At 40.3% G+C, this 20,544-nt stretch overlaps 1 protein-coding gene across 1 annotated transcript in view; it reads right to left on the bottom strand.

The window, feature by feature from the left end:
• Positions 1 to 13,196, bottom strand: part of TMEM207 (transmembrane protein 207) — a 30,860-nt gene extending 17,664 nt beyond the window's left edge. Inside the window, exons 1-3 of the mRNA XM_073629102.1 lie at positions 13,125 to 13,196; positions 2,021 to 2,055; positions 1,495 to 1,539 (exon numbers count right to left, since the gene is read on the bottom strand). Coding sequence (XP_073485203.1) covers positions 1,495 to 1,539; positions 2,021 to 2,055; positions 13,125 to 13,196 — 152 coding nt within the window. The remainder of the gene's footprint in view (positions 1 to 1,494; positions 1,540 to 2,020; positions 2,056 to 13,124) is intronic.
• Positions 13,197 to 20,544: the final 7,348 nt, after the last annotated feature.

Below are 20,544 nucleotides of genomic sequence, written 5' to 3'. Positions count from 1 at the left end.
TATTGTATGTCTCAAAGCATGTGGAGAGCAAAATTGCATGGAAGAGGGAGCCCAAGAAAATGTTTGCCCAGGGTCCAGCCAATATTAAAGACAGCCCTGATTCTAGTGATATCAATACAACAGCTGATAAAAAGTACTGTATTCTTTTGGTATAGAGTAGTGCAGATATTGTCATAAATTAAATAAAAGGCACGCGAGTTGCTTCTAAACTATATGATAAAGGAAAAGCCCCCTAGCTACTTCCAGCCACATCTAAATAGTCAACTAGTCTATGAAAAAAAATGTCCCATAAAAGCATATTTTATCCAGAAAATATTATAAAAAAGCTGAATTGTAGATCTAAAATATGCACCTTAAATTTATAGGGATCCTTCAGGCAAAAACTAAAATCAGATTGTTCTGTCACATTGGATCATATTATGCAATTTAAAGATAGTACTGTTCCTTTACTTTCTGAAAACTAAAATAAAATAGATATAAGGCTTTTGCAAAGTGCTAATGTAAGAAATCACAGGCTTTTAGTACAAATTATTATAAGTTTTACTACATTCTGTATTTAAGATTAGATTATTTAGCCATTGGTGGCATTAGTATGATCATTATTTAATAATAGCAAACCAATGATGTCATGTTTTAAACAAAGCAAAGGTCAGCTTACCCATTTATCAAAGGTTTACAGCCCTAAACTATCTCAGCCAGTAAGTAATTCCCATTTAGATCAGTAGACATCTAGTATACCATAATCATATTTCCTCCCTTCCATCCTGGGCCCTATTGCAGGATAACAATGATATCTCCTCATGGTTCTCGCAACCCTCTCCAGGTCACCCCTTCACCTGTAGATTACACCTCATCTTCCTACAACTCATTTAATGAGATTCTTCCTACTGCTCTTTGACTTAAAATATCTGTCGTTTCTCTCTTCCTAATCAATTATAGAGATAATTGAGATATACAAATATAGCAATGAGTGTGTATAAGTGAAGAGAACTTTATAAAAGCCTTCATGATTGGAGTGATGAAGGAAACAAGGTGAGGGGACCCAGTACTTAATTGCTTAGTTTGAATATACGTGTGTGTGTCAAGGTTGGTGGGGGTGGGGAGTAGCTGCTTTAAGTTGTAGGATGACCCCCATGTACTATTACAGGAAAATCAGTAAATGCTAAACCCCCCACTACCACACCATTGCTAGGAATAAGACCATTAGAGGTGTTATATTTTATTTATGAATTACATTTTTCTGAATACTTTGTAGGAACAAAAATGTTACAGGAAACATGTTCTTTTCTATCTCATTCTCACTTTTCTGACATTTTTTGTCACCTTTCTGACACATTTATGTCTTGTGTAACACATTTTCTGAAGTCCAAAAAATATCTATTTTGGTAATTTTATTTTGTTGTATTTATAAAAAAAATCTATAGAAGGGTAATGAAGAAAATATAACCATGTATACATTAAAGGTATTGTCCATATATTACTATGCACACTTACCAAATATACCACAGATGGATGGGCTGTTCAATATAATTGACACATCTAAAATTTAAGAGAATGAGACAGTGAACTGTGTGGGAAAGACTTATGCCCTGTACACACGACCGGTTTTGCCATCGGAATAAACTCTTAAAGTTTTTCCGATGGAATTCCGACAGAATTCCGCTCAAGCTGTCTTGCATACACTTGGTCACACCAAATTCCGACTATCAAGAACGTGGTGACGTACGACGGGACAACACGCATGACGTCTTGTACTTGCTTCAGAGCATGCGTCGTTTTTGGTACGTCGTAACAGCATACAGACGAGCGGTTTTCCCGATAGGAATTTGTTCCGTCGGAAAAATATAGAACATGTTCTCTAAGTTCGTCTGAATTTTTGACGTAAAAAGTCCGATGGGGCATACACACGGTTGGAATATACGATGAAAAGCTCCCATCGGATTTTTTCTGTTGGAAATTCCGACCGTGTGTACGGGGAATTAGAAATAATGACAAACAGCATATCAAACTTTAAACTTACATGTCAGATACATCACACACACTGGAGCAGGATGGCTGAAAAATATAAAATTATTTATATAATGTATAATACTGTACTGTAGACATCTATATAGACAACACATCCACAATCTACTGTACATGTATATAGGTGGAAAAAAGCCTTTTGAACCTATTGGTGGTTTATCTATACTGAATTGCAGAATTGCATTAATATGGTTTTGATGCTGTTTGGTATCATCTGCAAAACCACCAAGAGCATAGGGATATTCAACAAAGAATCAGAAGTCTCCACAACATTTTCTGGCATCTAAAATGGCTTCTGAAGCTTTTATTTCTTTGAATATGCCAACTTTGTAACAAACTTGGTAATTCCAGGATGGGTGAGTATGTGACTTAGTCCCCATGTAGCATGTGTTGGGAGCATCATGACTTGCCCTGTCACATAGGTCTGGAAAAGGTGTCCATAGCCCTGTGTAAGGTCCAACAAGTTGTTTTGGAGCTTAAAAAATGTTTTTTTTTTCTTGGTCCAGGCTGCTGTACAATCTCCCTTAGATCTGTCAACAATGTTCAGGGACACGCATCTACATGGCTGTCAAGTTGAGAGCAGCGGCTTCCCAATTGACATGAATGAGTCTCCCTGCATGGGAATGCAAGAAGAAACATTATAATCCACTAACATCTCAACAATCAAAAGTATGCATGATGCAAAATAATTTTAGTATACTTTATTTGAAATATGTCTAATTTTAGTATTTCAGTTTTTAGTCACGACTGAAGATGAATAGCAATTGCTAGCATGTATTTTACTTTTTTTTTACTTTATTTACTTATTTTTACAACTTTAAAATTCTCATATTACAAAGGCACACTGATGCACACTAGCATTTTCTAAGCTCTTAAAAGCTATTATGAACATATAAACATATTTTTTTTGCTCCTAGAAGCAAATAGTGGTATCCTATGTGTCCATGCACACACACATTTTATGCCAAAAGCATTTTTCAAGCATTTTTTTTTTCTTCAGGTACTGTAAAAACGCTAATAAAACACTAACACTACTAAACACTCCTAAAAGCTACTGCAAGCTGGTACAAAAACGCTATTATCAACATCTTTTTTTTTTTTTTGCACTTTTGAGCTTATAAAAAACCCTAGTGTGCATGGAGCCTAAAGCTAAAATTAAATCTGCTTAAGTTTTGTCTTCTCTGTGTCTTCCTTTACCCCCTTAAAAGATGCTAATTAAAAAAATCTGAGTTTTCAGTCATATCCTCATGCACGTGAAGACCAGGCCTTTTCTGACACTTTTTGTTTACAAGTAAAAATCTAAATATTTTGCTAGTAAATTACTAGAACCTCCAGACATTATATATATTTTTTAGCAGAAGCCCTAGAGAATAAAATGGTGGCCATTGCAATTTTTTTTATGTCACATGGTATTTACACATTAGCTTTTCAAATGCAATATTTTGGAAAAAATACACTTCAATGAATATTAAAGCAAAAAAAACATCACTGTCTCTCGCATTTTTTTTAATCACCTTTATGTCCAACACAAGAAATGTAAACATTAGTTGTGATAGAAATAAAGCATGACAGGTCCTCTTTATGGAGACATCTGGGGTCTATAAGACTCCAGATCTCTACTCTACCCTTGAAAGCATGATAAAAAAAATATATATATTGATCTCGTGCTTTCCAGAAAAAAGGGCAGTATTTACATCTGCCGTAAACAGAAGTAGTAAAAATGCTTGTTGCTTCTGGTCTTCTAGACCATAGAAATTATTAGAAGAGATTCGGTCTCCGAACACTTCTATTATAAGTCAGCGCAACCATCAGATTGGATCCTGGACCCCCCCCGCTGAGATAGAAGAGCCCAAAGAGACACCGGAGGGCATCAGGAGGGGGGACCACTCGAAGTCAATCATGTACATGTACAGTACATGATTTGGCGGCAAGTGGTTATTCTATACACAGTGATGTCATCAATGGGTTTCTGTGCTTCTCTGTTCAATGCAGGCAGATCATGGCTGGTAGGAGGTGCTGGCAGGGCGCTATAATCTTAGCTACCAGCCTCAGTACTCCTCTCAAGAGCCCTAATGCAAGCAGTATGCTGGCTTTTGGGAGAAGGTATCAAAATATCAAACTGAATTGATTGATGGATGTCTATCCAAGAATAATTGTAAGGCTGAAATTCAGCATTAATATCTCTTCCCTAATGATAGACAATGCAACTTATTTTTTATACACTGTCTGACTGTCTGCCACAATATCGCAGTTCCGCTATAAGTCACTGATTGCCGCCATTACTAGCAAAAATTAAAAATAAAAATTTAAAAAATCCTATAGTTTGTAGGCACTATACCTTTTGCGCAAACCAATCAATATACGCTTATTGGGATTTTTTTTACCAAAATGTGTAACAGAATACATATTGGCTTAAGTTGATGAAGAAATTTGATTTTATACATTTTTTCATTGGATATGTTTTATAGCAGAAAGTAAAAAAATATTGTTTTGTTTTTTTTCAAAATTGTCGATCTTTTTTTGTTTATAGCACAAAAAATAAAAACCACAGAGGTGATCAAATACCACCAAAAGAAAGCTCTATTTGTGGGAAAAATAGAACATACATTTTATTTGGGAACAGCGTTGCATGATCGTGCAATGGTCAGTTATAGTAACACAGTGCCGTATCCCAAAAAATGGCCTGGTCAGGAAGGGCGGTAAATCTTCCAGAGGTCAAGTGGTTAAACAGGTCCTGTGGGTGGATATAGGGGCAGAGCTATATCACATGTATGCTTCCATGGATTGGCATCAGGAAAATAACATTACATTAAGTATTTGATACAATTTTCCCTTTTTGTTGAGTTCCATTTTTGTAACCACCTCAGCTCTGAAAGGTGTAACCCCTTCATGACCGGGCCATTTTTTGCTATTTAGCACTGCGCTACTTTAACTACTTAAGAACCAGAAGGAATTGCCCCCTTGATGACCAGGCCATTTTTTGTGATACGGCACCGCATCACTTTAACTGACAATTGCGCAGTCGTTCGATGTTGTACCCAAACAAAATGAATGGCCTTTTTTTCCCACAAACAGAGATTTCTTTTGGTGGTATTTGATCACCTCAGCTGTTTTTATTTTTTGCACTATAAACAACCAAGAGAGACAACTTTGAAAAAAAACAAAAACAATTTGTTTTACTTTTTTCTTTACTACATATCAAAAAATAAATAAAAAAACACATTTATTCATCAGTTTAGGGCGATATATATTCTTCTAATAGGCGTATATTGATTGGTTTGAGCAAAAGTTATCGCTTCTACAGACTATGGAATAGATGTAGGGACTTTTATTATTTTTGTCATTGTTTTTAATAGTAATGACGGCGATCTGCGATTTTTAGCGGGACTGCAACATTGTGACAGACAAATCTGACCCCAAATGACACTTTTTGGGACCAGTGACATTATTACATTGATCAATGCTATAAAAATGCACCGATCAATGTAAAAATTATGGCGGCAGGGAAGGGGTTAACACTAGGGAGCGATCAAGGGGTTAAGTGTGTTCCCTCAGCGTGTTCTAACTGTAGGGGAGATGGGCTACCAGGGACATGACCGAGATCACTGTTCCCGATCACTGGGAACAGTAGATCTCTGTCATGTCTCCTGTCAGAATGGGGATCCGCTTGTTTACACTGGCATATCCCTGTTCTGTCTCTGTACTAGGCGATTGCGGGTCACCAGAAGACATCGAATCGCGTGCAGCGGGAGCGAGAGCGAGCCAGCGGCAACTGCACCTGCGCGAGCCGCCATACAGCTATGGCAAATCATGCAGGAGAGCCAACCTGCTGCCGTATAACGACGGAGGCTGGTCGGCAAGTGGTTAATTGGTAATGAATAAATGAATACATGAGTTTCAGTGCACACAAACATAATATTATACCCTTATTTTTGGCAAACAATATAAAAGATGAGGTGGCATCAAGTAAATAGATAACCAATAGGCCTTTAATGTCCAAAGGCGACACTTTAAGAGCAGTTACAGGTTATCAATTTAGAGCTAACCATGAATTATTGGCCCAGAATTATTGCTTTCATTACGATATTTGCTGTGATACTTCACAAAGATGTGTGTATTTATATTGTGATGCATGTGCAATTTTTAAAATATTTAATTTTTTTTTTTTATTTAATATTATTGCTTTCACAAAGGGACTAACAAGCTCCCTATGTAATAGCACTAGGCAGGTGGCAGGTCTTCTTCAATGAGACATCAAAGATCTATTAGTCCCCCAATGTCTCCCCTACCCTCCATTGCAGCTAATCTAGCACAGATTGTGCTTGATTAACTGCTTTCTCTGCTACAGTAGATGGAGAATGACAGCTCTGCACTTAGAAGTGACAAAATTCTTATCGCTTTCAGGTTCAGAAGAGATCAAAGAATGGATGTTTCCCAATATACCACTCGACATCCTGAAGCCTTTTACTGTGGACCCTATTTATAAAGTTACTGTGAATCTAGGAAGACTCGCCAGCTTTACCACTTTGCAGAAGGTGGCAAATATAATGATGAAAGTGGTTAGGTAGTAGCACATTTTCGGGAATGATAGCAAACAAGTGGTGAATAAATGTCTCATAATTGGTAAATAATAATTTTGCTACACAGTCTATCTCCTGTCTCTACCAAATGATCAGACTAAGTCCCAGTTCACACTACTGCAGTGCAGGAAACTGCATGTATTTTGGACAGGAATTGCACCGCATTCCTGTTCAAATCACATGCAACTCTTTGCACTTCCTTAACAACCATTGAGTCATCAGCTGTCAATGGGTTTCCCGCTGACAGCTGAGTAAAAAAAAAAAATTGCCAGTAACATTTAAAAAAAAAAAGAACGGCGTGGGGCCCCCCCCCGAAAATCCATTCCAGACCCTTATCCGGGAATGCAGCCTGGCAGGTCAGGAAAGGGGGGGGGGAGACCATGAACCATACCAGACCACATGCCCTCAACACGGGGGGGGGGATGCTTTGGGGCAGGGGGGATGGATGTACATTTTTAATAAATGTAAAATGACACTTTTTTGGTGAATGTGTCAGGGGTTGAGGGATCGGGTTCTGGGGGCCCCCTTGTTAAAGGGGGCTTCCAGATTCCGATAAGCCCACTGCCTGCAGACCACCACACCCTCCGGCCATGGTTGTGGGGATGAGGCCCTTGTCCTTATCACTTGTCCTTATCAATATGGGGACAAGGTGCTTTGGAGGGGGGGCAGAGCCCCCCTGCCCCAAAGCACCTACCCCATGTTGAGGGTATGTGGCCTGGTATGGTTCAAGGGGGACGCTTGCTTGTCCCTCCCCCTTTCCCTTTCCTGACCTGCCAGGCTACATGCCTGGATAAGTCTGGCATCGATTTTGGGGGGGACCCCACGCCGTTCTTTTTTCAATTTGAGTTTGGGGTTTTTTTTCTTTAATTTTTTTCAATAGCCCAGTGCCAGCAATAGCAACCACGAGCCATTTTAAATGGGACTTGACTCGTTTTTTTCTTTAGAAATGCCATATTTGCGGAAGCATGTTCTATACTGCAGATGCACCACTTTACAGACAGACTAAGGGGACCCCCCACAGGCACTATATTATAATGGATATTTCATTTTTAGTGTTGCACTTTAAGCATCATTAAAATCATTGCTCCTGAAAAAACAATCCTTTTTAAAAAAATATATGGCATATAAACCTTCAAAATGGGCATTTTTGATTTTTCCTTTTCAGCTCCCATTGACTTCAATAGGATTTGCTGTTCAGGTTAGAATTTTTCCCCTGTTTGGGAGATTCACTGCGAACCGTACAGGGGGGTGTTCGGCCCATCTCTAGTAGCAAGTAACAACAAAAATGGAAAAAAGTCCACAGTAAAATAGATTTGCATGTATTTTGCTTCTATTGTAAATGTAAGATAGACAGATACTGTAGAACTTTGATTCTCAAACTGTGGTACTTATTGTGCGGCCCTCAGGGTCCATAAAGATTGTAATCTGTATTCTGGTGCTAACTCAAGCCAGTACAAGAAAAATATTCTTTAGAAAGGCTTCTAGTAGTTTCACACTTCCCTACTTTTTTCTGTGTGATGTCCTCCCCTTTTCTCTTTTTATGTTTTTTTTCCTCCTCTGACCTTTTATAATGCCAAGAGAAATTTTCAATGTGGCACAATTAATGTGGCCCAAAAAGCCAGCTGTAGGGAGCACAAATGCAAAAGCATTGGTTTACAAAGGGGTTTTAATATTGGTAATCTCTTGTAGTCTCATGTAATGTGTCTCCATTCTTTGACTGCCTCCTAAAGAGTTCATTGCTCAGTCTTTGTTCATCTCCTGTAGCATGTCTGAAGTCTGTGACAATTTTCTGTAAGAATACATTTACTGAATATTGTGTGTTACCTTTTGGTAATGGTAGGGGTCACATGTACGGCCTCCTACATCAAGCAAATTGCCCAGCAATGTTTCGGATAGCTGATGATGATAACAGTGACAGTTCCCTCCATTCAGCATTTTTCTCCGACTTTTACCATTTAAAAGAAACGTTGTTTTAAATGTTGGTGTTTAAACCAAAACAAAATTACATTTTGTTTTTTTATAATGCACTGTATACCATAAAAAAGTGGTATAATATCTGCGCTTGGTAAAAATTAGCATGCAGCAGCTGAACACTATGACCCAGATACTAGGTATAAAACAAATGTGTAAAGAAAAGTGCAGCGCTAAATATAAATAAAGAAAGTTGCTATGAGCAACTTAAAGAGTGTGCAAAAACTTATGACCAGAAAAATACAGTGTTAAATGAAGAAAGTTGCTACGAGCAACTTGCTAAAAAATGTGCAAAACTTGTGACCAAAAAATAGTGAACAACACTCCTATGAATACCATAAAAGCAATATGCTTGCATTTAACAAACAAAGGGGGTTATTTACAAAAGGCAAATCCACTTTGCAGTGCAAGTGCACTTGAAAGAGCACTGAAAGTGCACTTGGAAGTGCAGTCGCACTAAATCTAAGGGGTAAATCTGAAATGAGTGGAAGCTCTGCTGAGTTTATCATACAATCATGTGCAAGCTAAAATGCTGTTTTTTATTTTCCTTGCATGTCCCCCTCGGATCTACAGCAACGTTACTTCCAAGTGCACTTTCAGTGCACTTTCAAGTGCACTTGCAGTGCAAAGTGGCTTTTCCTTTAGTAAATAACCCCCCAAGTTACATAAAATTGCATACATTAAAGTGAAAACATTTTTAAAAAAAAGAAATATGGTGACCAAAAATATATTATAAAAAAAAAAAAGTCCTTAAAATGACTGAATGATCTTCAAATAATAGACGTGGCTTGATGTGAGTTCTTGACCTCGTAAGACCCATCACCGCTAATAAGATTGAAGGCTTACCGAATCGGTAAGTCACATCTTTTATATGAAGATCATTCAGTCACTTTAAGGACTTTTTTAAATAATATATTTTTGGTCACTATATTTCTTTAAAAAAATTTTTTTTTGCACTTTAATGTATGAAATATTATGATACTTTGTTAAATGCAAGCATATTGCTTTTATGGTATTCATAGGAGTGTTGTTCACTAGTTTTTGGTCACAAGTTTTGCACATCTTTTAGCAAGTTGCTCGTAGCAACTTTCTTTATTTAGCACTGTATTTTTCTGGTCATAAGTTTGTGCACACTTTTTAAGTTGCCCATAGCAACTTTCTTTATTTATATTTAGTGCTGCACTTTTCTTTACACTGTATACAATAAATGATTTTTCCTTGCATCCACTTTCTGCTTACATTCACACACTCCAAGGAAGACTGCATGGCATTTTTTTAGGCTGTGCTTCCTGATGTAGTCAACAGTGAACCATACCTGAATAATGTGTGTTAAAAAGGCCACTTATAGACACTATCAGAAGCCTATACGACAGGGTGACAACACAGCAACATAATAGGGCAGTGGTCTCCAAACTGTGGCTAGATGCTTGCCCTTGCTTGCTTTTATCTGGCCCTTGAGGCACTATTTCATTCACCAATACCAACAATGGGGCATCATTTCCTCCTCCACTAACACCAGTGAAGGGACACAATTCCTCCACATCACACCAACGATGTGGCACAATTCCTCCCAATGACACTAACAATGGGGCCCAATGACACCAATGATGGGGCATGAATACTCCCACTGGCACCAATGGACGTTGGGACCTTTTCTACTCTCTATGGCCACAGTCTGGCCCCTCTAAAGTCTGAAATACGGTAAACTGGCCCCTTGTTTAGAAGGTTTGAAGACCCCTGCAGTAAGGGAATAAGGACATAGTCTATCCTGTAAGGGAAAAGGCCTGAACAAAGAAGCTATGGCAGGATCATTGTGTATTGATTTGCTGAAAACTGCATATTTAAAAATTTTGAAGATGACTTTTGAAATTAAACATGATAAAACGTACAGTATATGAGAATGAAGTAATTGGATTTACACATGCTTTTAACTTTTTTCTGAATGATGAACATATCCAGGGAATTATTTCTACAAATTCCCGCAGACATTTAAACAGCAATGTTATTACCAGAAACTATTTCATATAATTTGTTAATGCAGCAAAAATGCATTGGAGTAGTACAAGGAGAGTTGTACTGAGATGCTACTTTCCAGTATATCTACCTGGAGCCTGCTGGTGGACCTAATGAAATCCAATGTATACTTTCCAAAAATACTGTATGTCAGTTTTAAATACAATTTACACTACCTGGCAAGGGAGGAGTGGAAACCTTTGGACTGGAGGGGAAACACAAAAAAGAGGCCCTTTCATGGTAGGGGCAGATATATCTTCGTGTTATCTTTATTTGCAGATCCTGAAATTTGGTCACACCACGTCTACCACATCACACCACATTAAATAGTTAGCTTTTTTGTCTACTACCGGTATTATTTCACTGATTGCAGGTCCTACTGTAATCAATATCTGAATAGTGAAGTATCCCCACTTGGGGCCACCGGCCCTACATTTCCTCTTAGTAATGGCCCAAGGACAAATAAATGTCTCCTTTATTATTGTGTGGCTTTATTAGGCAATTCATTATGACAATAGGTTTGTACTCTTTATTAATTATCACTGTTTAATTGGCCTTCTGATATGATTTTTAAAATATTATCTTAGAACAGTAGCAGGTACCTAGATATTTTTTATTTATTTATATACAGTGGGGACGGAAAGTATTCAGACCCCCTTAGAATTTTCACTCTTTGTTATATTGCAGCCATTTGCTAAAATCATTTAAAATCAAGTTAATTTTTTCCTCATTAATGTATACACAGCACCCTATATTGACAGAAAAACACAGAATTGTTGATATTTTTGCAGATTTATTAAAAAAGAAAAACTGAAATATCACATGGTCCTAAGTATTCAGACCCTTTGCTCAGTATTTAGTAGAAGCACCCTTTTGATCTAATACAGCCATGAGTCTTTTTGGGAAAGATGCAACAAGTTTTTCACACCTGGATTTGGGGATCCTCTGCCATTCCTCCTTGCAGATCCTCTCCAGGTTCTGTCAGGTTGGATGGTAAACGTTGGTGGACAGCCATTTTTAGGTCTCTCCAGAGATGCTCAATTGGGTTTAAGTCAGGGCTCTGGCTGGGCCATTCAAGAACAGAGACGGAGTTGTTGTGAAGCCACTCCTTCGTTATTTTAGCTGTGTGCTTAGGGTCATTGTCTTGTTGGAAGGTAAACCTTCGGCCCAGTCTGAGGTCCTAAAGCACTCTGGAGAAGGTTTTCGTCCAGGATATCCCTGTACTTAGCCACATTCATCTTTCCCTCGATTGCAACCAGTCGTCCTGTCCCTGCAGCTTAAAAAACACCCCCACAGCATGATGCTGCCACCACCATGCTTCACTGTTGGGACTGTATTGGACAGGTGATGAGCAGTGCCTGGTTTTCTCCACACATACCGCTTAGAATTAAGGCCAAAAAGTTCTATCTTGGTCTCATCAGTCCAGAGAATCTTATTTCTCACCAACTTGGAGTTCTTCGGGCGTTTTTTTTAGCAAACTCCATGTAGGCTTTTATGTGTCTTGCACTGAGAAGAGGCTTCCGTTGGGCCACTCTGCCATAAAGCCCCGACTGGTGGAGGACTGCAGTGATGGTTGACTTTCTACAACTTTCTCCCATCTCCCAACTGCATCTCTGGAGCTCAGCCACAGTGATCTTTGGGTTCTTCTTTACCTCTCTCACCAAGGCTCTTCTCCCCCGATAGCTCAGTTTGGCCAGACAGCCAGCTCTAGGAAGGGTTCTGGTCATCCCAAACATCTTCCATTTAAGGATTATGAAGGCCACTGTGCTCTTAGGAGCCTTAAGTGCAGCAGAAAATTGTTTGTAACCTTGGCCAGATCTGTGCCTTGCCACAATTCTGTCTCTGAGCTCTTCAGGCAGTTCCTTTGACCTTGTGATTCTCATTTGCTCTGACATGCACTGTGAGCTGTAAGGTCTTATATAGACAGGTGTGTGGCTTTCCTAATAAAGTCCAATCAGTATAATCAAACACAGCTGGACTCAAATGAAGGTGTAGAACCATCTCAAGGATGATCAGAAGAAATGGACAGCACCTGAGTTAAATATATGAGTGTCACAGCAAAGGGTCTGAATACTTAGGACCATGTGATATTTCAGTTTTTCTTTTTTAATAAATCTGCAAAAATGTCAACAATTCTGTGTTTTTCTGTCAATATTGGGTCCTGTGTGTACATTAATGAGGAAAAAAATGAACTTAAATGATTTTAGCAAATGGCTGCAATATAACAAAGTGTGAAAAATTTAAGGGGGTCTGAATACTTTTCGTCCCCACTGTAAATGCATTGAGAAAAGCATTAAATTATACATCTTAAAAAGCCTGACTGATGGAGGCAACCACATCCAACAAACTATCAGCTATCTATTAAATACTTCTTTTTGCCCCATGATCGGCAGTCATGGACAGTTAGAAAGCATAAATTAGATTACATGCAATTAAATGTTACATCTAGAAGTAATGCATATTTATACACCTTATATGATTTAACTAAATGAATGTAAAAAGTAATGCATATGTATACACTGCATGTAATGTTACCTGAGGAAAAGCAAAATAGACCGCTCCAGTAAAAAGGTTCAGGAAATAGGAGCACGCTGTTTTAAACTTCATTATGAATGTGAAAAATCCTATTTAGATTTGCGCTGGCAGCTTGAACGCCGATCTCCTGTGCTTTTGAAGTTTTCTGTTCTGGCAGCTGAATTCATTAAGGAGTTTTTCCTGTGTGACCAACTGATTATGGGCTGTAGAATGTGCTGCTTTAAAGGGTGTTAACAGTGAAATGAACATTTGTTTCACGTCATTAGACACCATTGCAGCACAAACTCTCCACATACAGTTCCCTGCATTCAGGAGTCAAATCCTACTTATATCCAGTACATATATAAAAGAACAAAATATAGGATTAAGAAAGAGCAAAACATCACTTTAACACTTTATAGCAAAAAAGATTTTGTTTTTTGTTTGGTGAAAAATGGAGGACCATGGGGTTGATTTACTAAAGGCAAATAGACTGTGCACTTTGCAAAGTGTAGTTGCACTCTGTAAGTGCAGTTGATCTGTAGCTTAGTAAATGAGGTACAGTTTCACTTTGCAAAGAATACCCAATCACATGCAAGGAAAAGAAATAAAAAGCATTTTTGCTTGCACATGATTGGATGATGGAAGTCAAAAGAGCTTCTGTTCATTTACTAAGCTCTGGAGCAACCGCTCTTGCAAAGTGCAACTGCACTTTGCATTGTGCACAATTTATTTGCGTTTAGTAAATCAACCCCGTTGTTTTAAAATGAAAAGATGTTAAATCATTAAATACAATCATTCACAATAAAGAAAGGGTGCAGCACAAACTCAATGTTCAAAAAGTCTCTAAAAGCATCACATGAAAATCCACAAATATATCATAGTAAAAGAATCCCCACAACAGCTTTTGTGAGAAAGGATGTGCATGCACTCGTAACCACTGTGAGGGGGGCAAGCGTGCTTACTGGATCCTGTTGACACTAAAATTATAAGGAGGTCAACAACAGCATGTAAGGAATCAAGGGCTGGATGGATCAGCAACAACCTCGCTATGATTACTGCTTCATCCGTCACTGCTGATCCCTCAGGTAAACCGTCCTTGTAATCCTTAGGTAGGAAATTTCACTTTCAGTGATATGTGTAGTGCCAGCAATTTTGCTTTAGAAGAATGCAAATAACAGAACAGTAGTGCAATACGTCTAGGAAGCTTAAAACCACTAATTTATTCAAAGGGTTTGCACTCACAAGCAATAAAAACCAAAAAGCATGTCAAACAAATTCTAAAGATGGCCGCAGCATGTGGCGTGTTTACATCGAATGGTCCCTTCCTGTCTTATGCATTTCATCATATTCTGACACCATCAGACGTAAATAGTAAACAAGCTGGAAATGAGCGCCTGGAAATTCAACATCACCATGAGCTGCACAATGCGTTCCAGAGCACGGAAGGAGTACCCTTCACTGATCACATGACCCACTTCACTTTAAATGAAACTGAATAGTGTATGGAGCCCAGTCAAATACCTGAATACATAGAAAGCCAAAATTTCAATAGATTAATTCCAAATCATTAGCACTTTTGCTCATGTGCCCTGCAGTGAGGAAGGCACCTTTTTTTGAAGACAAGGAGCTTATAGACTTGACAGCACATGTTAAAATAGCTCAATACATATTAATGAGTACTGATCTTCAACTAACCAATAGCTACATTGCAAATGTAGCCAACTTAACTGACACGTTCATCTCCCTGGTTTAATTTTGTCTCAGGACTAGGGACGAACCGAACACCCCCCAGTTCGGTTCGCACCAGAACCTGCGAACGGACCGAAAATTTGCACGAGCGTTAGAACCCCATTGAAGTCTATGGGACTTGAACGTTCCAAATCAAAACTGCTAATTTTAAAGGCTCATTTGCATGGTATTGTCCTAAAAAGGGTTTGGGGACCCGGGTTCTGCTCCAGGGGACATGTATCAATGCAAAAAAAAGTTTTAAAAATGGACATTTTTTCGGGAGCAGTGATTTTAATGATGCCTAAAGTGAAAAAAAAGTGAAATATTCCTTTAAATATCATACCTAGGGGGTGTCTATAGTATGCCTGTAAAGTGGCTCATGTTTCCCGTGCTTAGAACAGTCCCTGCACAAAATGACATTTTTAAAGGAATAAAAGTCATTTAAAACTGCTTACGACTTTAATGTAATGTCCGGTCCAGGTAATATGGATGAAAATCAGTGAGACAAACGGCATGGGTACCCCCTCCCCCCAGTCCATTAACAGGCCCTTTGGGTCTTGTATGGATATTAACAGGAACCCTGCACCCAAATTAAAGAAAAGGAAAGGCGTGGGGCCCCAGGCCCTCTGAACAGCAGTATACAGGCTGTGCAAACAAGACAGGGACTGTAGGTTTGTTTTTAAGTAGAATCTGTTTGTAATTTTGAACTGGTACATTTTGAAAGTGTAGCTGCAGCCAAAAAATCTATTTTTAAGCTTTTTGGAAAACATAGGGAAGGGTTATCACCCCTGTGACACTTCTTTTGCTGTCTGTGCACCTCTTCAGAAGATTTTACCTCACTTTTTGTCCCAATGACAAATGTTTTTTGACAATTTGGGGTTTTTAGTGAAACAAGGATTGGTGATAAAGCATCAGTGGAAAGGAGACACATTTTTCCCATATTGACTCTTACAGGAGATAATTTCCCTTCCTAGGGGTAGATTTCATCTCACTTCCTGTTGTCTCCTTCCGTTTGCAAGTAGGAGTCGTTTGTAAGTTGGATGTTTTAAATTAGGGGCCTGTCCTATATACTCTGCAGAAATTGTGGCCTTAGGTGTTGGTGTTGCCACAACACTGTAAGCCCTCACAGGGCCCTGCTGTGAAATATTAGATCAAGAATTGTAATTACATGCCCCTGTTGAACAGCGGCAGAAAAATTGGGCCTTTGGTGATAGTGGTGGTGCTGGTGCCACAACACTGTAAGGCCTCACAGTTACTCTTGGTGGGCACTGGAACGGGCCCTGCTGTGAAATATTAGCTCAAGATTTGTAATTACATGCACCTGTTGAACAGGGGCAGAAAAATTGGGTCTTTGGTGGTGGTGGTGCTGGTGCAACAACACTGTAAGTCCTCACAGTTACTCTTGGTGGGAGCTGTAACGGGCCCTGCTGTGAAATATTAGATCAAGAATTGTAATTACATGCACCTGTTGAACAGGGGCAGAAAAATAGGGCCTTTGGTGGTGGTGGTACTGGTGCCACAACACTGTAAGTCCTCACAGTTACTCTTGGTGGGGGCAGAAACGGGCCCTGTTGTGAGATATTAGATCAAGAATTGTAATTCCATGTCCCAGTTGAACAGGGGCAGCAAAATTGGGCCTTAGGCACTGGTGCCACAACACTGCAACCCCTCACAGATACTCTAGTTGGAGCGCAGGAATGAGCCCTCCTGTAAAATATGACATCAAAAATTGTAATTACACGCTCCTGTTAAACAGGGGCTGAAAAAATGGGCCTTAGGCACTGGTGCTGGTGCCACAACACTGCAACCCCTCACTGATACTCTAGTTGAAGCGCAGGAACGAGCCCTGCTGCAAAGTATTGCATCAAAAATTGTAATTACACGCCCCTGTTAAAGAGGGGCTGAAAAATTGGGCCTTAGGCACTGGTGCTGGTGACACAACACTGCAACCCCTCACAAATACTCTAGTTGAGTGCAGCAATGAACCCTCCTTGCAAAATATTGCATCAAAAATTGTAATTACACGCCCCTGTTAAAGAGGGGCTGAAAAATTGGGCCTTAGGCACTGGTGCTGGTGACACAACACTGCAACCCCTCACAAATACTCTAGTTGAGTGCAGCAATGAACCCTCCTTGCAAAATATTGCATCAAAAATTGTAATTACACGCCCCTGTTAAACAGGGGCTGAAAAATTGGGCCTTAGCCACTGGTGGCGGCGCCCAGAACCAAAAATATTCTTATAAGCTATCAGCATGATCATTGAGGAGGAAGAGCATAGTCACTCAGCATAACAGGATAGTCACTCAGCATCAGCATAGGCAATCTTGAAGGGATCTGACATTTCAAAAAAAATAATTCGGTTACATCCGCATCAGGTGCTTGGTAGCTGGTGGTGATCCAAGACTGATTCATTTTTATGAAGGTCAGTCGATCGACCGAGTCGGTGGACAGGCGCACCCTATGATCGGTTACAAAACCTCCAGCAGCACTGAATGTGTGTTCCGAAAGAACGCTGGATGCAGGACAGGCCAGTTGCTCAATTGCATACTGTGCAAGCTCTGGCCAGTGATCCATCCTCAAGACCCAGTAACCCAGAGGATTTTAGGTGGGAAAGGTGTCCAAGTCAGATCTTTCCCCTAGGTATTCCTGCACCATGTAAAAAGGACGCTGGCGATGGTTGCTGGAACCGATCATACCTTGGGGCTGCGGACTAAAAAATTGTCTGAACGCATCGGTCAGACGGCCACCTTCTCTACCGCTCCTTTTTTGACTGACCGAAGCCTCAGCAACACGTTGTCCAGGAACAGGAGTTTGTAACCTCCCAGTCTCTGGGAACGTGTTGCACAGATCTTTCTGCAAGGCCTCCTGAAGATGTTTCATCCTCTGCTCCCTCTGCGACGGCAAGATAAAGTCCCCAACCTTACCCTTGTAATATGGATCAAGGAGGGTTGCCAGTCAGTATTGATCCCTCTCCTTGATACCACGAATACGAGGATCCTTCCGCAGGCTTTGCAGGATCAGGAGGCCATGCAGTGTAGGTTTGCTGAGGCATTCAGTCCGGAGTCCTCTGGGTCACTAAGGATGACATGATCCACAGCCACCTCCTCCCAGCCACGTACAAGTCCATGGGTTTCTTGGGACTGTAAATGATCCCTTAAATACGGCTGCTGATGCTGAGTGCCAGGCTCCACCTCCATGCTGACACAATCCTCCTCTTCCTTATCCTCCTCCCTGTCCTCTTCCTGTGTGATCGGCGGGCATGCAGGAACACTGTCTGGATAAAGGGGGCCTTGAAAGCTAAGGAAGTTCTCCTCTTCCTGCCTCTGTTCTGCCTCAAGTGCCCTGTCCATTATTCCATGTAGCGTGTGCTCCAACAGGTGGACAAGGGGGACAGTGTCACTGATGCATGCACTGTCACTGCTCACCATCCTCGTGGCTTCCTCAAATGGTGACAGGACAGTGCATGCATGCCTGATCATGGCCCACTGGCATGGGGAAAAAAAAACAAGCTCCCCTGACCCTGTCCTGGTGCCATAGTCGCACAGGTACTCATTGATGGCCCTCTGCTGCGTGTGGAAAGAGATTAAGTGTGGGTGCGGCGCTGTTCTAATTTTAATCTTATGGCATGGTGTTATAACATTGTGATAGTATATTAAGATCACCTCTGAAGGGTGGGTGAAAGTGTGAAAATGTTGTGTAATAAAGATTCTTCAAAAAACTTTGTCCTCAAAAACCGGAGTGATGCCCAAAAATGGTTTTGCATATTAATAGGATCAGAAGAACACCACTAATTTTCTTCAGGTAGCTTTAGGTGCACACTGTGCAGAGGACACCGTGCACTAACTGTAAATACTGTAGCTGCCTTCCTATGGTATTAATAGGAGCAGAACAACAGCAATTGTCTCCAGGTAGCTTTAGGTGCACACTGTGCAGAGGACGCACTACACTAACTGTAAATACTGTAGCTGCCTGCCTGTGGTATTAATAGGATCAGAAGAACACCACTAATTTTCTTCAGGTAGCTTTAGGTGCACACTGTGCAGAGGACGCACTACACTAACTTGTAAATACTGCAGCTGCCTGCGGTACTGTACTAATAGGATCAGAACAACACCACTAATTTTCTTAAGGTAGCTTTAGGTGCACACTGTGCAGAGGACGCACTACACTAACTTGTAAATACTGCAGCTGCCTGCGGTACTGTACTAATAGGATCAGAACACCACTAATTTTCTTCAGGTAGCTTTAGGTGCACACTGTGCAGAGGATGCACTACACTAACTTGTAAATACTACAGCTGCCTGTGGTACTGTACTAATAGGATCAGAAGAACACCACTAATTTTTTTCAGGTAGCTTTAGGTGCACACTGTGCAGAGGACGCACTACACTAAGTTGTAAATACTGTAGCTGCCTGCGGTACTGTACTAATAGGATCAGAAGAACACTAATTTTCTGCTGGTAGCTTTAGGTGCACACTGTGCACTACACTAAGTTGTAAATACTGTAGCTGCCTGCGGTACTGTACTAATAGGATCAGAAGAACACTAATTTTCTTCAGGTAGCTTTAGGTGCACAGGGGACGCACTACACTAACTGTAAATACTGTAGCTAACAGGACTAATAGGATCAGAAGAACACCAGCAATTTTCTTCAGGTAGCTGTAAATACTGTAATAACACCTGCATGCCTGTCAGTAGTAGGAAGAGAATAAAAGGAACGGATCTAGCTAAACTGAATACAGTGTGTATATATATATATATATACATACAACACCTAGGATGCATATATATATATATATATACACACAATACACTGTAAGTGCAGCTAACTGACTCGCCTGCCTACTCTATCTAACTTAAATCAAATGACACTGTCTCTCTGTCTATCTATCTCTCTCTCAACGCCGGAACACACTACACAGGGCCGCCGTGCAGGTGGCCTTATATAGTGTGGGGCGTATACTAAACCCCCTGAGCCATAATTGGCCAAAGCCACCCTGGCTTTGGCCAATTACGGCTCTCTGTACAGAGGGATTGTGATTGGCCAAGCATGCGGGTCATAGTGCATGCTTGGCCAATCATCAGCCAGCAATGCACTGTGATGCCGCAGTGAATTATGGGCCATGACGCGCCACTTGAATTTGGCGCGAACGGCCCATATCGTTCGTAATTTGGCGAACGGACGAACACACGATGTTCGACTCGAACATGGGTTCGACTCGAACACGAAGCTCATCCCTACCCAGGACGTACAAAAGATGTGCGCCAGTCACTTTAGTTAAGGTTTCTGTAGTTTTGTTACACTAGTGAATAGAAAACAGGAATGAAGGTGGAGGGAGCATAGGAAGCCTGAAGGCTTCTACATAGACACAGTCTTTGCCTAAACGTCCTGGGTCCTTCTTTTACAGACCTATGCTAGCTTGACACCTAAACTTACTAACTTATTTTTCTCCTTGACAATTGAGTTTCTAGTGGTATCCTAGTCTTTAGAGAGGTTGTAAAGCTCAGAAAAAAAAAAACTAAGAAAAAAAAAACCCTGTAAGACAAAGGCATAATGTGATAGTATGCATTGCATACTAACTCATTATGAAATACCTACTTTAGAACGAAGCTGTTCCAGCAGCGCCCGCACACCGCTAAGAAAGCTGACATTTTCCCCCAGGGTTTCTTCCAGGTTTGCAGGCTCCGGCGCTGTGATTGGGCGGAGC

Source organism: Aquarana catesbeiana, linkage group LG04, assembly GCF_042186555.1.
Source record: "Aquarana catesbeiana isolate 2022-GZ linkage group LG04, ASM4218655v1, whole genome shotgun sequence".
NCBI classification, from domain to species: domain Eukaryota; kingdom Metazoa; phylum Chordata; class Amphibia; order Anura; family Ranidae; genus Aquarana; species Aquarana catesbeiana.
The sequence above is the reverse complement of the archived record's forward strand: the minus strand, read 5'-3'. Positions and strand labels throughout refer to the sequence as shown.